We start from the raw sequence: 17142 nt of genomic DNA, 5'->3' as shown, positions 1-17142 counted from the left end.
GAGGGGAAACTCCAGTATCTTCCTGTTACACTTAGGAAAAGTCCCCCAAACCCACCATGATCTACAAGGGCTTGATCAGCTGGCCCTGCTGCCTTTTCTAGCCTCGTATTTTACCCGCTGTCTCACTGAAATCCAACAGCCTTGTCAGCTTTCTCCTAGCTCCTTAAGACCTGGGCTGCTTCTTGTCCCAGAATCTGTGCAGGTCCACCTCTTTGCCAACCCATTTCCTCTCCACCTGGCCTCAGGTCTCAGCTCACAGAGCCTTTCCTCAAGGAAATGTTTCCTGACCTTCCAGATGAAAGTCTGCCCCCTGATTCTCCTTCTTTGTACTGAACACAATTTAATTAAATAGTAATATGTGTAATAACAGTATTTTTTTGTGCTTTGCTGTACTTTCCTCATGATTTCTCCTCCTCCAGAACTCCTGTTCACTCAGCAAAACCCAATGTTCATTGTATTTCCTATGTGAAGCCCTCCCGCAAACAGCGTTACTCATTAGAACTCTAACTGAAGTTTTGATTTAGTAGGTGACCTCTGTCTGGAAGGTGTAAGAGTGTCTGCATTTTGTTCTGCTAATTATCCCTTCTCCTTAGGCTACAGACCCAAAGAATAACAGGAAATAAATGCCACTTATTATTAGCAAGTTCAATATCTGATGTTCCCCAGGACATAGATCTTGGCCACATCCCTAATTCCAATAGATAACTAAAACACTGGCCATTAAAAAAAAAAAAAAAGTGAGAGGCTTTGTCTATTGTGTTCAGTTCCAGACCTAGCATAATGCTTGGCACATGGTAGACATTCAAGAGAATATATTTTTAATAAATAAATGTTTAAATAAGCAACAAGGATATATTGTACAGCACAAGAAAATTTAGCCATTATTTTGTAATAACTTTAAATGGAGTATAATCTATAAAAATATTGAATCACCATGGTATACACTGGAAACTAATATAGTATTATAAATCCACTCTCCTTCAATTAAAAAATCTTGTACTGAAGACTAAGTAAATGTAGTATTTTTACTGCTTCAAAAAATTGAATGTGTTTAACAACTATCTCCCCTGAAACTTCTATAAAATCCATGAAAACAGAGACCATGTTTCTCTTCTAAAAGCCTGTGTTTCTAGTTCATAGTAGGTCTTGAATAAATATTTGTTGAATGAATGACTTGGAATAATCTCCCTACCTTTTCACCACTTGAAGGTCTCCCTAGACATCAGGGGAAACTGTAATTGGCCATCCCTTTTTCCTCCTTCCACGGAGACTCAGTGCTTAGAACTCAGATGTGTCCTCCAGCTCCTGTCTCATGTGGGTCTGGTCCTTAAATCCTATCATGGAGGGCACGAAGCTTCCTAATCTCCACTCAGGCAAGTGATTAATGTCAATTGCATTTAAATGTCATTAGAGATATCAATTTCCTATCAAATGCAACAGCAGCATAGCATCCTTCCATTACACATGGATTCCTTTCTGTCTTCTAGGCATTTATATTCACAACTTGATTAAAGGGGCATATTTATTCATCTTCATATCACCTACAGTTCCTACTACAATCTTTTGAACAAAGAATGCTGAGTTCCCAATAAATGTTGAGTCATGAAAGAATGGCTACCATATGCTGAGTATAGTAACTTCTCAGCCCTGCTTCTGGCCCCAGAATCTGAGATATGATGAAGTTTTTAAGGAGTTCCAGATTAAAGCTGCTTAAGTTTTTCCCTGGACATCCATTAGGATAAGAAAAAGAAATCCCCCAGCTCCAGATTCCTCCCCAGCTTGAATCCATCTTTCATAACTACATTGGCTAAAACTTCCAAAATCATCACTTCAAGTTTTTCTCCAAAAACCTCCAAAGTTCTTTACATAGCCACATAGGCTTAGGTCCAAATCCCTCGGTCTAACTCAAAGAACTTGGACCAAACATTTTCCTATACTGATCTTTTCAAATCCTCCTTGTGTCCTACCCTGGAGCATCCCTTTTGTTTGCTCTGTCTTTGCTGTTTTCCATTTCTTCCACCAGAAATGCATCTTCCCATCTCTCCTCCAAAACTCAGCTGCTGTTATGTTCCCTGTGACCTTATCATGTCACCCACCTAGAGGGAGCTGCTCTCTGTCTTCTGAAGCCAAATGATGTTTTGGCTTAGCTACTTCTTGTATGTGTCAGCAATTTTTTTTTTAATTGAGATATAATTAGTTTCAGGTGTACAACATAATGGTTCAATATTTTTATATATTGTGAAATGATCACCACATTAAATCTAGTTAACATCCATCACCACACATAGTTATAATTTTTTCCTTTAGGATAAGAACTTTTAAGATTTACTCTTGTAAACTTTCAAATCATGCTGTACATTGCATGCTCATTACTTATTTATTTTATACCTGGAAATTTGTACCTTTTAACCACCGTACTCATTTCACCTACCCCACCTACCCCTGCCCCTGGTAACAACCAATCTGTTCTCTGAATCTGTGAGTTCTGTTTTTGGTTGTTTTTTTTTCTTCTCCTTTTTATATTCCACATATGAGTGAGATTATACGGTGTTTGTCTCTCATTGTCTGACATTTTACTTAGCATGATGCCCTCAAAGTCAATCCATGTTGTCACAAATGGCGAGGTTTCCACTTTTATGGCTGAATAATACTGCATTCTACACACATATGCCCTAATTTCTTTATCCATTCATCTGTAGATAGACACTTAGGTGGATTCCCTGTCTTGGCTATTGTATCAATAAACAATGTTGAATCAACAAACTTTCCCCATGAATATGACTCCTCTCTCAAACTAGACCTAGACTTGAAGCTCCCAAGGATCAGGCTAATACCTTCTCATTTCCCCTCGGTTGTGCCTGGTCTGTGGTAAAAGCTCACTCTGTGTGCTCACTGAGACTCAGTTGGATATACAGGTTAGAAAGCATTCAGGCAGAAGAGCTTGCGTTCACTCTAATGGATTTTACAACTCAAGTTTATATTTCAAAACATCACGGCTTTTCTAGTGTCTTCTAGGACTTGGTTGATGGTCTGCAGGAGGCACCGAATATGAAATTATCAACTTGCCTCACTCCTCTTAATCCAGTGACTTCCTTTTTACAGATGAGAAGCCCTTCACTGTGGAAGATACTTATTTGCTGTGTCCAGCACCTATCTTAAAGGAAGTTGGCATGTAAGTTTCCACCAGCAACTAAACCCCACAGCCAGGGAAGTGAGAGGAGGTGGGGGCGGACAAAAGGAGAAGAGTCTCTCTTCACTGTCCTTATGGAACCTTTCTCTAGACTCCTCCAGATAATGATGGTGGTGCTATGAGTGCAGTGAGCTAGGCACTGCATCAGTGTTTCACAGAGGGGACCTTGATTCTCCCAAGATCCACTGTAGCCTGCCAGGCTCCTCTGTCCATGGGATTCTCCACGAAAGAGTACTGGAGTGGGTTGCTATTCCCTTCTCCAGGGGACCTTCCCCAAACGCGTCAAACCAGGGTCTCCTGCATTGCAAGTAGATTCCTTACCCTCTGAGCCATCAGGGAAGCCCAATGAACCATCGCAATCTTACAGATGTGCAGTCTGTAGCAGAGAGAATTTAAGTAGCTTGTCGAGGTCACATAGTGAGTGGAAGAATATGAGTTCAAAACAAGGTCTGTCTGGCTTCATCACAACTACATTTCTAGAAAGCTCTCAGGCTGCCCAAAGCGCTGTCGTAAGGAAACTCAGAAAAGAAGCTCAGCAAGGCTAAGTGATCCACAGCTGATTCAGGACCCTACAGTCAGACCCTCTGAGGCCATGTTCAGTGTTCCTCCGTGTCTTCATCCACACTGCCCAAGCCTCTGTGAACTAATTTACGGAGAAAATCTCACAGTGATGCATTTGTGATAAGTGCTAGTGAGATGAGATCAAAATATTCAAGAGAAGGAAGAGAATTAGCATCCTGAGCAAGAAAAGAAATATGCAGGGAAACAGACAAGCAGTGTTGGTGAGAGAAAGAAACTAACCTCTCTGTAAACACATCTCTAACAGACTGAAGACAGAATGGTAGCTTTAAGGAAAAATGCTACACTTGTTCATCTGAATTCTGCTTTCAATCGTTTGTTCAAATCATAAAGCCTCCAAATCTAGTTGCCTGACATCAGCTCATGATGCCACTGATTCCACAAACTAGCCCTGTGTCCATGCTGCAGAAGGCAAGCTTGTGTCTCAACGAGCATCTTCTAGATGGGAGGAAATAGAAGGCAGGTTAGCTCATGTGCTGCTGTACCTTTCTGTGTTGGCTGGGTGGTAACAAACCATCACCATCAGAATCTCATCACTGAGACTCCAGATAACAATTGTACAGTTTCTAGCTTAACCAGTTCATCCCCCGCTGATTTGGACCGTTTGTTAAGACTACCTCTTCCTACCTACTACAGTGTGGCAAGTAAATTAAACGGGAGCAGCCTCTGCCCATTCAATTCTATTTGCCATGATGTAAGAAAGGCTGGATACACTGCCTTGCTGCACCAGCTGGGTGTATCCTGACATCTCTCTAGGGTGTTAGAGATGGATGGGCCCCTGGAGAGCATCCTCCGCGTTTTACAAAGGAGCCAGCTCAGAGGGTGGTTTAGAACGGAGCCCCCGGGGCCCTGTGTGTCTGCACGCCATGCTGAGTATCCCTGGTCCCCGTGTCATTGCAGGAAAGCCGCACTTCAGGTCAGCATGAACGACGGCCTCTCCTTCATCTCCAGTTCTGTCATCATCACCACCACACACTGCGTAAGTCCCTGCCTTTCCCTTGACCGAGAACATCACTGTCATCCTCATCTCCCTGGCGAGTTTTTTCCAGTTCTGCATTCTGTTAACTGAGCTTTGACTCTGGCACTGCGAGGCCAGCCTTTGGCCACCTCAGGGGCTGTACACATGTCAGGAGTGTATCAGGAAGGCCTGTGCCTCCCAGGTTCCCCGTTTCTGTTACTAAAAGTGAGACCTGGACACACTGGCATGACCAGACGGTACGATGGGGCCAGGGCCTGTGCAGTATGGAGTGGGGATGCCTAGATGGACTGGGTTTAAGAGAAAATGCACAGAAGGAAATGGCACAGTATATACAGAAAACCCATCTTAGGGAGTTTTTCCTCTAAAAGGAAGCAGGGGGGAGGTGGGTGGTGCAGTAGCTGAAGGAAGAGGTGGAGTAAAAAGAGAGGCTTTTATTTAGAATTGGAAAAGTTGCCACTTGTTAATATGCTTGTGAAAATAATCCAGGGGAAAATGGAAAATTCATGAAGTGGGAGAGAAGGGGAAGGGACCTTGGCCCATAGGGGTAGTGAGGCAGAGGGCAGACTGTATCCTCTGCCAGCTCCTCTGATGCCCCATCTCTGGGTCCTTCATGGAAGGTAGTATTCATTTCTGGCTACCATGAGATCACCTGGAAAGCTTTTTAAAAATATGGCTTCCCTGACCAACAGGGACAAAGTCTGTGCAGCGGGCCCCAGCTTTGGTGGGTTCAGAGCCCCCTTGGGAGTTCTCTTGTGCAACTATGGCTGGGAACCCCTGGGTTTATGAGGTTGCTCCCACTGTCAGTGTCTTGGAGCTCAGCCCGTCAGAGAGCAGTCAGGGCTTTGTTAGCTCATATACAGACCTCAGCTCCTAATATGAACATTTCCAAAAGGATCTTTGTTGAATATTCAGTTTCTATTCTACCAAATGCACTTTTCCCATGAGATTGCTCTGCATGCTAAGTCACTTCAGTTGTGTCTGACTCTTTGCGACCCTATGGACTATGGCCCACCAGGCTCCTCTATCCTTGGGGACATGCCCTCCTCCAGGGGATCTTCCCAAGCCAGGGACTGAACCTGTGCCTCTTATGTCTCCTGCATTGGCAGGCAAATTGGAGACTTCTTTACCACTAGCACCACCTGGGAAGATCACTCTAGAGACTAGCATTTTTTGACCTGCTGGCCAACTTAGACAGGTACCTTAGTTACTTTCCAGCTGGCCTTTGGGGGGCATGTCGTTAGAATCCCTCAGTGATTGGGGTTTGTGTCCTTAACACTATCCAGGTGGATGAGGGAGAGCAGGCAGGCCCTGGAGCTGGACAAGATAAACATGAATTGTTTCCTGGAGGAGCAGGAGGCCAGGCCTCACAAGGGACGATGCACCCAGCTTCCCCAGTTGTCCCTCCTCCACCTCTCCCCCCACACATATACAGTCCATCCTATGTTAGGAGCCACTCAGCTTTCTTGACAGCTGGGTAAACCAATGCAGTGGGTACAGACAACGGAAAAGTTCCACTTGACCAAAGTAAGAGCCTAGCGTCATCACAGAGACATGTCAGACTTGTCACCCCTGAGCGATGTCTGTGTCTCAGTCACACCTCAGTGGAACCTCAAATCTGGAGACCAAAGCTGAAAGCTGGATGCGGGAGCAGTGACATGTCTCCAAGCATGCCCTGCCCAATTCTTTCAGAAACTGACCCTGTTGGAAACTGCCAACCTGCAGGAAATGATTAAAATACCCCAAATCTAACAACGCCATTCCAGATTCCTCCCCGTTTTGGAATGACCCAACAGTTTGGGCCTGTGTTTCTCATTATGTCTGACCGGACCAGAGAAACAGCCATGTCCTGAGTCGTGAGGGCAGGGAGGTGGGAAGGGGAAATATCTCGGGACCAAGCCTGTGGGGTGGCAGGGGCAGGACAATAAATTCAAGTCCTGGGCCTCTAAGCCAAGAAGAGATGGTGTCCTCACTGACATAACCCAAAAGGAAAAGAACTCCCAGTCAAGTCACTCTAGTATCGCCCCCTCCCTTACATTTCCCATCTCCTTAATCTGAGTGCAAATCACTAAGTTTTCTGTTCAACTAACCCTTGATCACCATCACCTCATAACATCTGCATTATTCGCCTTTCACTTGAGAAGGCTGCATATCTATGACAAAGTTATAAGGACCCTAAGATTTCAGATCCAGGTCCATTCACTCATTTATTCAACAAATATTCACTGATCACGCACAATGTGCCAGATGGGCACTGCCCGGGGTGCTCAGGATACATTAGAAGACACAAAGGACAAAAATCTCTTATCTCACAGGGATGCAGGGGAGAAAGCAGACAGCGAACAATAGACATAACAAATGAATCACACTCTATGTTAGAAGTGATATAAGCTCTAGAAAAAAAAAAAAAGCCAAGGGAATTCCATGATGATCCAGAGGTTAGGAGTCCATGCTTTCACTGCTCTGGGCCTGGGTTCAATCCCTGGTAGAGGAACTAAGATCACACAACCCATACCACCAGAAGTAAAATAAAGAAATGAATAGAACCAAGTAAGAGAATTTGGTACTGCGTGAGTGAGTGAGTGAGTACAAATTTTAAATAGAGATACATTGAGAAGTGGCATTTGAATAGAGACTCTGAAGTTAACTGTGAGGGAGAATTTGCGAACGGTGAGCCCCACTGCTCAGAGCCCACCACCAGGGGCAGCTGGTATATTCAAGGAAGAAAGAGGGCTGGTGATTAGTCACAAGGAGAGAGTGAGGCAAGCAGTAGGCAGTGAGGGTATGGGATGGAGAGTGGAGGGTCTTGTGAGAACTTCGGCTTTTGCAGAGGTGCAACGCAACCTGGCTTGCGTTTGAAAGTTCACTCTGGCTGCTGGAATGGCCAATAGGAAGACAAGGATAGAAGGACCTTGACTGGTTAGGAGGGTTATGGCAATATTTCAGGCACAAGTGATGATGGCAACTTGACTCAGGTGGGAACAATGGTGACGAGAGAAGAGATCATAGTCAGATATGTTCCGAAGGCAAAGCTAGCATATTTCCCAAATCGTTAGACATACGGCTTGAGAGGAGAGGAATCAAGAATGGCCCCAAGGTGCAGCCACTATGGAGAACAGTATGGGGGATCCATAAAAAAACTAAAAATAGAGTTGCCATAAGATCCATCAATCCCACTCCTAGGCATATATCTAATTCAAAGGAAATATGCATTGCAATGTTAATAGCAATACCGTTTTGCAATAGCCAGGACATGGAAGCAACCTAAATTTCCATTGACAGATGAATAAATAAATAAGATGTAATTTACATATATACAATGGAATATTAATCAGCCATGAAAAAGAATGAAATAATGCTATTGGCAGCAACAAGGACGGACCTATCGTTGTACTAGGTGAAGATTGTCATACTAAGTGAAGTAAGTAGAGGAAAACAAAGTACCATATGCTACCACTTATACGTGGAATCTAAAATATGATACAAAGAAACTTCACATAGAAAACAAACTTATGGTTCCCAAAGGGGAAAAGGGATGGGCAAGAGATAAATCAGGAGTTTGGGATTAGCAGATACAAAATGCCATATATCCAATAAATACTATATATTTAATAGATATATAACAAGGTCCTACTGTGTAGCACACAGAACTGAATTCCATATCCTGTAATAAACCATAATGGAAAGAATATGAAAAAGAGTCTATATACTCATATATAAATATAACTGAATCACTGTGCTGTACACCAGAAACTAACACAACATTATAAATTAACTATACTTAAGTAAATAATTAAAAAAAAAAAAAAAGAATGGTCCCAAGGGCTTTGGCCAAGGAGTAGCCCTCAGTTGACAGGAAGAAGGCTAAAGCCAGAGAGGATCTGAGGCAGAGGAGGAATCACATCAGTTTTTTGTCCACTAGTCCCGTGGCCTATGACTGAGTTATTTAGCCTCTAGGTACCTCAACTTCCTAATCTGTAAAATTAGAATAATAATAATTTGCATCCCTTAGCAGTATGGTGAGTATTAAATGAAATGATTATGTAAAGGGCTTGGTAGAAGGCCTGGCCTGTAGTAAGTGTTCAATAAATGTTAGTTGTTATTATAGTGGAAGTTTAGTCAAAATGATGGACCTAATTGGAGATTCTTCCCAAGGCGTTGCTCCTCACTTCAGAGTCCCAGTGTAACAAAATAACTCTTTCAACACAACAGGTAGTCCTGTGAGAACATGTTTGTCGCTTGATCAAACCCAAGTGATTGCAAGGGGGCAGACAAGTTGGCCAAAATCATCCAGAGAAGAGGACCTATAGTGAAATATTCAACCCCAGTCCCCAACAGGTCCTGTAGAAGCTCAAATTAAAAGGACTAAAGCCATCACTGGACAAATAGAGATGCAAGAGGAGTGGGTGGTCCTCCAGAATATGAAGGTCTTGGACTTCCCTTTGTTTCTTGGGCAGCTGGTTTGGAGGACAAGGTTTTTAGATCAAAAATGATCCCTTGGGTCTGAGTAAAGGGTTAGTCTTGTCAGTGCCAGTTGCAGCCTGCCCAGTCCATCCCCTGGAACCAAAAATAATTTTAAAATATGTAGTTGAACCTGTTCTTTTCTCGCTTTATTTGGTGCCCATTTGGACAACCATGTCACAAGTTTTCAAGATCTGCAATGAATAACTATTGCCTCTGCCAGGAGCAGAAATTCCATGAAGTTTTACAGGAAAGACATTTTTCCATCCAAGAACTAAAAGATTCCTATACAAATGGTAAACTTTGTTGAGCTCCATGACTATAGAAAATGGTCAAAGATCCAAAGCTCTCTCTTCCCAGCATATTTGAATACATCCCATCTCTAAGAGTCTTCACCAGCCTCCTTTTTTTTCCCCAGCTCTAGAAATAGGTTGAGAAAAATCACCAAAATGTACTGCTCTAAGGGAAATAGCAAAAAGCAATTTGTCATTTTGATAACAATGCAAGCAAATTTAGGACCTTACCAGAACTTTTTATGAAAGATTGTCTTCTTTTATGTAAATAACCTTAAAATTGTATAATTTTCCACCTGAAGTGTACAAAAACCAGAGAATCATCCAACAAGTATTTCTCAAATTCTTCCTGTGTCTCTGGTGCTCCATTTACATTTTACAAGTCGCTGTCCTTAAGGAACTTAAAATCCATTTTGAGACGTGAGTCCAACAGACTCATAAAAGAGTATGTAATAAAGAACAAGGTTGTGGGAGCCAGGTGTATAAATGCTGTAGGATTTCAGAGTAGAGAAAAAGGGGAGAATCCACGAAGAGTCATGAGGGCTTCATAAAGGAGACAAAACCCAAGTGGTGATTTGAAAAATGATAATAACAGGTGAGAAGTGGAAAGTGACCTTCTGCTAAAGTGAAACCAACCTGAGCAGGACTGGATACGGCCATAAGCATAGTTTGTTCATGGTCCCTCCCAGGAAACATGACTTTTTTTTTTCCCTCTTATTTTGTATCAATATCTGGGGCCTTCTAATTGAGGTCCATCTCTCAGGTTGCCAATTACTTTCCTAGGATGTGCACTCCACACCCTTGGTCACCTGGTGATCAGCAGTGAGACCCAGCTGATGCTCTTCCCTACTAACTATTAGGATTTGATTAGTGTTGGTTTCCAGGTTGGAGAATCACAATCTTTGAAGAGGAGACCTAAAGTTAGACATAAAAGTCTAAAATCAACACTAACTCAGTGGACACCCTCTCTTTCCTCCTAATTTATATGATCAATAGCCTGGCTACAGTGGTGTGAATGTGAGCATGCTCAGTCACTCAGTCGTGTCTGACTCTTTGCAACCCCATGGACTATAGTCCACCAGGCTCCTCTGTCCATGGAATTTTCCAGGCAAGAATACTGGAGTAGGTTGCCATACCCTCCTCCTCCAGATCTTCCTGATCCAGGGGTCAAACCCACGTCTCCTGTGTCTCCTGCATTGCAGGCTGATCCTTTACCCACTGAGCCACCAGGGAAGCCCCACAGTGACAAGGCTGAGTAAATCTGAGAGGACTCATGTCAGTTCCTATTCAGAGAAAATTTTTGAATTAAAATAAAAATGCAACAGACTTAACCCTAAGGCATCAAAACCAGAACAAATGCTCTATGATTACAGCATAATGGAAGAATTAAGAATAATATTGAGTCAAAAATCCTAATTTCAGGTTCTAGCCCTTCCATTTCCTACAGTGATCTTGGGCAAGTTAATCTGAGCCTGTCTCAGTGTCTGTCTTGTTGTAAAGTTTAAAAAGTGACAGCTGTGTGTTAGTTCATTGATATTCCCTCTCCTTGCCGAGTAAAAGTCTAAGGGACTATCTCATTAAAAGATTTGCTGTTCATTATTTATAAACAGCCTATTTTCCCCTGATTAAGAAGTATGCTTCCTTCTGAGTCCATGATAAGCCTGTTCCAACAGGCTGGGAAAGACTGAAGATGTTGCCTGCATAATAACGAGGGAAAGCAGCACCAGTAAATTAGATCTGGTGATAAGTCAAACTGGGTTAAGCTGCAGTTTCTTCAATATTTTTTGTATAGTTGATTTATAATATTGTGCAAGTGTCAAGTGTACAGCAAAGTGATTCAGTTTTACATATATATATATATATATATAATTTTTCAAATTCTTTTCCATTATAGGTTGCTGCAAGATATGGAATATAGTACCCTGGGCTATACAGTAAATCTTGTTGTTTATCTACTTTATACATAGTGGTGTGTTCTGTTAATGTTCACTATTTTTGAAAAAAAAAAAGTTTTCTCAGTAAATGAATCACGGAGACTATTTAGAAGAATGAGTCAAAACAAGTATTAACTAAATTTGATGTGTCATTACCACATAGAAGATTTCTAGTATTATAATTTAAAATATGCTATCACACCCAGCATGTCTGGAAGCGTCTTATCACAGGAGGTACCATTTCACACAGATGAGAACTGCAAGCTCAGAATTTTCTGACAGCCTAGATCCTCCAGCGTGCCCTGAGATAGCCACAACTCACTGGGGTTTGGAGCACATTTGACTTCTATATGGATGAACATAGTACCAATTTGTTTCCCAAGGGTTTTTAAATGATTTTATTCTTCAGATTTTCATGAATTGAGACAGTTCTTTTCCCAAACTAATGGGATTTTTCCCAGAAAAAGAGTGAGAAAAAATGTGTGTGTGTGCTATCAAGATCAAGATTCAGGGCAGGCTCTGGCACATGAGGATCTACAGCACAAAGCAGACAAAACCATTGCGACTGATACAGAATCTAAGTAACTACATTTGCTAAGTCCAAGGAACACAAAGATAATGCATGGGAAACAGACAAGTACTGCAAAGATTTGCAATTTGACATAAGTGCTTTAATTGAGAAATGAACAATGCCCAGTGATACGGTGAAATGGAGTGTCTGGGGAGTCAAAGAAGGATTGATTCACAAGAAAGATGATAAATTTGCTCAGGGTATGGCCTGGGTGAAGGTGTGTTTGAGGCCCATGTGGCTGTGGTTGGTTGGGATAGGATGTTAGGAGAGAAGATAGAGATAACTGGGACCAGTTGGAGAAGCCTTCCTTAGTTGGAGTTTTTCTCTAGTGTTTACTTTAAGTATAATACAGAATGCTGTTTTGATGTTGAATGCCAATATCTCCTCATTTAGGAAATAAACATTTTTCATCTTCAAAAAAAGAATCTAGAGGAAAGCAGTGTCGTAGGAAAACTGTCATGGCCTGAGTTTGCCTTGGAGTACCAGAAACCAAGGGCCCTTGTGGCTCTGCTAGTAAAGAATCTGACTCCTATGCAGGAGACCTGGGTTTGATCCCTGGTTTGGGAGGATCCCCTGGAGAAGGGAAAGGCTACCCACTCCAGTATTCTGGCCTGGAGAATTCCATGGACTATATAGTCCATGAGGTCACAAAGGGTCAGACACAACTGAGCGACTTTCACTTTCACCAGAAACCAAGGCGATGGTAACTTAAATAACCTGGATGCTGCCAGTGAAGGCTGGGGTTGCACAGGCAGCCTTGGTTAGGGCTAGCTCAGAAGACAGTGTGCTGGAGCCATAGAAGAATGCTCCAGTGGCTGCAGCAAAGCGAGGCTTCAGATGGAGGTCAGGGGGCATCTTCCAACCTTGTCTGCAGAGTTCTATTCTTAGCAACTTCCTGGGTTCATTTTGTAAGTGAGTTCAATTCTGTTACTAATTGCTTTGAAATAACTTAGGAAAATAAAAATCCAGCCCAGCTTTGTAGTTGTATAACTATCTAGGTAAACAGACAGTTGGCGTGACTGCCCTTGCCAAAATTTCTTGAATTTCACCAGCCTGGTAGGGAATGAATCCAGAACCTTGTGCTGAGTGGCAATCTCGCCTTCCAACTTAATAAAAAACTAATGCTCACTCTTCAGAAAAAGTAGAAATCAGAGAAGTCATTTTTCTTCTATTTCTTTTCCAAGGTAAACAAAACAGTCCATTAATCAAAATAGGTAGCTATCTTTGAAGTAGCTAATTCATACCAGCAGCTATAAGCATGTGGGCCTCTTCATTAAGTAAAGTAGTTTAGAGAAGCAGTTGCTGATGGTGAACAGAGCCAAAGACTGGGACTGGCATGTATGAAATAGTACTATGGTCCAAGTGTTAGGGTCTCAGAGAAGCGCGTAGCCTGTCTTTGCCCTCCAGAACATACAAACTAGTTATCAAGGCAGAATACATACTCCAAGAGGTAAATGCTGTATTTGGTGGTATAAAAGGTAAATATTATATTTGGGGGTGCAAAAGACAAATACCACAGGATATCCAGAAATTCTTTGTCTATTCTAAAGACTTGTGAGCCTCCACCCAGGCCTGTGGATAAGTAAGTTGACACAAGCACTGCACACTTTGGGGAGAGTCCATTTAATGGTCCTAGCGGGTTACCAGGTTCTAACTGTAACCCTAATTCTCAATTACTTAAGAAGGCATTCATGACTTCCTGCAAAAGGGAGCTGGACAAATTCTAGAAATTCAAGAATAACATGTAGACGGCTCATGATGTACTGAGCTCAGAGTGTCTTTTTCCCAACAAGACCCTCCCCAGTTTTTATTTCTCCCCAATTGTATTTCTCAATTACAGGAAAAAACTCATGGAGAAGACAAGTCCCTTCCAAACAACCAGTGGAGAAGGGCAGGACCAAGCCCCACACTCCAGTTTTGCTTATAGATTCTTCACCCTGACATCATTCCACTGCCTGTACAGCTCACTCCCGTGTGCACCTTTCTCCCATCTTTCTCCTTATCCATTTAGCCCCCATGTCTTCACAGAGGGTGAAGAATTCCTATCCTGGAAGAATAAGGGGTGTCAGGGTTGGAGGGGAAATAGGAGACTGACATTGCAGAGTGTTTGAATGACAAAAGATGGAGTCTGGGTGATGGGAAACCATTCAAAGAAAGAACAAGGCAATATTTTTGGAAGATTAATTCAGCATTTGTTTATTCCAAGTCTTTTAGCAAAATATTATTTGTCTGGATGTCCCTGATTTATAATTTGGTCATTTGGAAAGGAACAGGCTCCAGTTTAGTGTTCCATTATTTAGGTGAAAGAAACTTTGTTCCAAGAATGACCAATCCACAACCCTAGGGCTACAAGTGATTCATTAGTGTCTCATAATCAGCCCCTGAAAAAGGATGGCTGTTACTTTCTTATTGCTGTAATTATAGGTGATATGTCCTGTGAAAGATGTGGCTTAGCAAAGTACGAAGGAAAGACTTAGTTGAGGAAGAAAAGTAGGAACCATCATGGACTTTGGAATCAGATCAGTGTGGCTAAAATCCCAGGCCTTAAATAGCTGGCAGTGGTCCTAGTACAGAATAGATACCCAATGTTAGTTTCCTTAGGCTGATGTTATAGGTTCTCTAAGAATCAGTGCAGTGACAGTCTCTGACTTCTGATTGAATTAACAGGAGAATGGTATCTGAGCCTAAGGAAGTTGATAGAACCTTTCAACTTGCTGAAGGAACATCTTTCAAGTATCATATTAAATAGTAAGGACACTACAAAGGAGAACCTCAAAAAACTGAATATGTGAAAAAAGATTACCAAGTATGATAAATCATTTAGAATAATCTATAGAATTGAGACCGAAGATATAAAGATTTGATAGACATTTTCAATATTTCAAGGGCTGGGCTCTCCTGAGGTACAACTGCTTTTATTGTGTATATCTAAGGAGTAGAATGGGGCTTCCCTGGTGGTTCAGATGATAAAGAATCTGCCTACATTGTGGGAGACCCAGGTTCAATTCTTGAGTTGAGAGGATCCCCTAGAGGAGGGCATGGCAACCCACTCCAGTATTCTTGCCTGGAAAATGCCATGGACAGAGGAGCCTGGCAGGCTACAGTCCATGAGTTTACAAAGATTGGAGTAGAATAGGCTGATGGATAGTTTGTGGCTCAGTTTTGTAAAAGGTCTTTCTGATTGGGTGCTCCGTACCGGTGGGAGTCAACTCCCTGTTGTGGTTATATTCAAGTCCAGGCAACTTGATAAATTGGCAGAATTATGTAAAGGCCATTCATGCATCAGATAGGCAATTGGACTAGAAAAACTTTCAGACTTCTTCCAATGCTGAAAGTGAAATTCTAGAACTAAAAGTGATCTAGTGAAAGAGTAAGGCAAATATTATCAGTCCTAAATGGTGTAACAAATGAGCTTGGCTTTTATATTTTGAAAATAAATGAAAGCCTTTTGTTGGTGACACTGGAGATAGTTTCTCTTAGTGTGGTTCAAACGAGCCAACCTTCGCCTGATACAAGTGAGATTATATTTCAGACTAAAGTGAGCTTAAAGCTCCTCCCAAGAAAAATTTGTTTTCAAATAACTTCAAACACACCATCTCATTTACAAACAATTAATACACTAGTCACAAATCAGTCTCATCTATTTATTAGCTGGCCTTAGGAGAGACATATATAATTCAAGGTGTGTTGTTTTTTTTTTTACAATATCCTAGTATTTATTACTATTATTTTAACAAGATGAGCTATGGTTTCTTGTACTGTCATTAGAAAGGCTGAAAGACCACAGGAATATCAGAATGCCAAACTTAGATGTCAGATGTTGTTTATGAACTGAAATAAAAATAGTTTGGCGGCATCTCTATTTTGATAACCCTTGTATACATAAGAATCTTTTCAAATATGTTTTGGAGGATTGTGCTGATTTGTTTTTCTTGGATGTTTGAGGAATTGACTTTCAGTATTTTTATCTCAAGGCATTTTAAAGAATGTTTGCCCTAAGTTTGAAATTTCCCTGTTTTGAGAGTAAATGAGAAAAAAAAAAAAAAAAAGGATTTTTCTGAATCTATACTTGAGGAAATTCAGATAAGCACATAGCAAGAAGGTAATATTTATTTTTAGAAATAAAAATTCCAAATACTAATCCATAACCAAGATAAATATATAAAGAACCAAACCCAGCAGTTGAAAAGCACAGACTGATATATTGTGTTTAAAATATATTCTGCTTTATTTTATTTATAATAAAGCATGCATTCAACAAAATAAAAGGGCACAAAGGTTAAAAATAAAAGTATGAGAAAAATTATGTCAAGGGAATACCAAAATAAAGTTAATATAGCTATATTAAACTTTTTAGCTAAAAATCTTTATTGATAAAAAGAGGACCATTACATAATGTTAAAAGGAACCATTAACCTAGGAAGTATAATTCTAACCTGTACTTCATGACATATCCTCAACATATATGAGGAAAAAGCTGACCAGATTACAAAGAGAAATTGATAAATCCACCATCACAATAGGACATTTTAAAACAGTTCTCTCAGTAATTAATAGGTCAAGCAGCCAAAGGAATCAGTTCAGTTCAGTTCAGTCACTCAGTCATATCCAACTCTTTGTGACCCCATGGACTGCAGCATGCCAGGCCTCCCTGTCCATCACCAACTCCTGGAGCTTGCTCAAACTCATGTCCATCAAGTTGATGATCCCATCCAACCATCTCATCCTCTGTTGTCCCCTTCTCCTCCTGCCTTCAATCTTTCCCAGCATCAGGGTCTTTTCCAGTGAGTCAGTTCTTCACATCAGGTGGCCAAAGTAATGGAGTTTCAGCTTCAGCATCAGTCCTTCCAGTGATTTCCTTTAGGATTGACAGGTTTGATCTCCTTATGTCATCTTCTCTAACAGCACAGTTAAGAAGCATCGATTCTTGGGCTCTCAGCTTTCTCTATGGTCCAGCTCTCACATCCGTATGTGACTACTGGGAAAACCATGCTTTGACTAAATGGACCTTTGTCAGCAAAGTAATGACTCTGCTTTTTAATATGCTGTCTAGGTTGGTCATAGCTTTTCTTCCAAGGAGCAAGCATCTTTTAATTTCATGGCTGCAGTCACCATCTGCAGTGATTTAGGAGCCCAAG

At 41.4% G+C, this 17142-nt stretch overlaps 1 protein-coding gene across 1 annotated transcript in view; it reads left to right on the top strand.

The window, feature by feature from the left end:
- The window catches only part of ANTXR1 (ANTXR cell adhesion molecule 1), a 258178-nt gene that overhangs the window by 118300 nt on the left and 122736 nt on the right, over positions 1 to 17142 (top strand). The window contains exons 11-12 of the mRNA XM_086326257.1: positions 3103 to 3172; positions 4670 to 4748. Of these exons, the coding sequence (XP_086182383.1) occupies positions 3103 to 3172; positions 4670 to 4748 (149 nt within the window). The remainder of the gene's footprint in view (positions 1 to 3102; positions 3173 to 4669; positions 4749 to 17142) is intronic.

The sequence above is a fragment of the Bos grunniens genome, chromosome 11 (genome assembly GCF_055505025.1).
Source record: "Bos grunniens cultivar Pamir isolate PY7600 chromosome 11, Bosgru_T2T1.0, whole genome shotgun sequence".
Classification (NCBI taxonomy): Eukaryota; Metazoa; Chordata; class Mammalia; order Artiodactyla; family Bovidae; genus Bos; species Bos grunniens.
The sequence above is the reverse complement of the archived record's forward strand: the minus strand, read 5'-3'. Positions and strand labels throughout refer to the sequence as shown.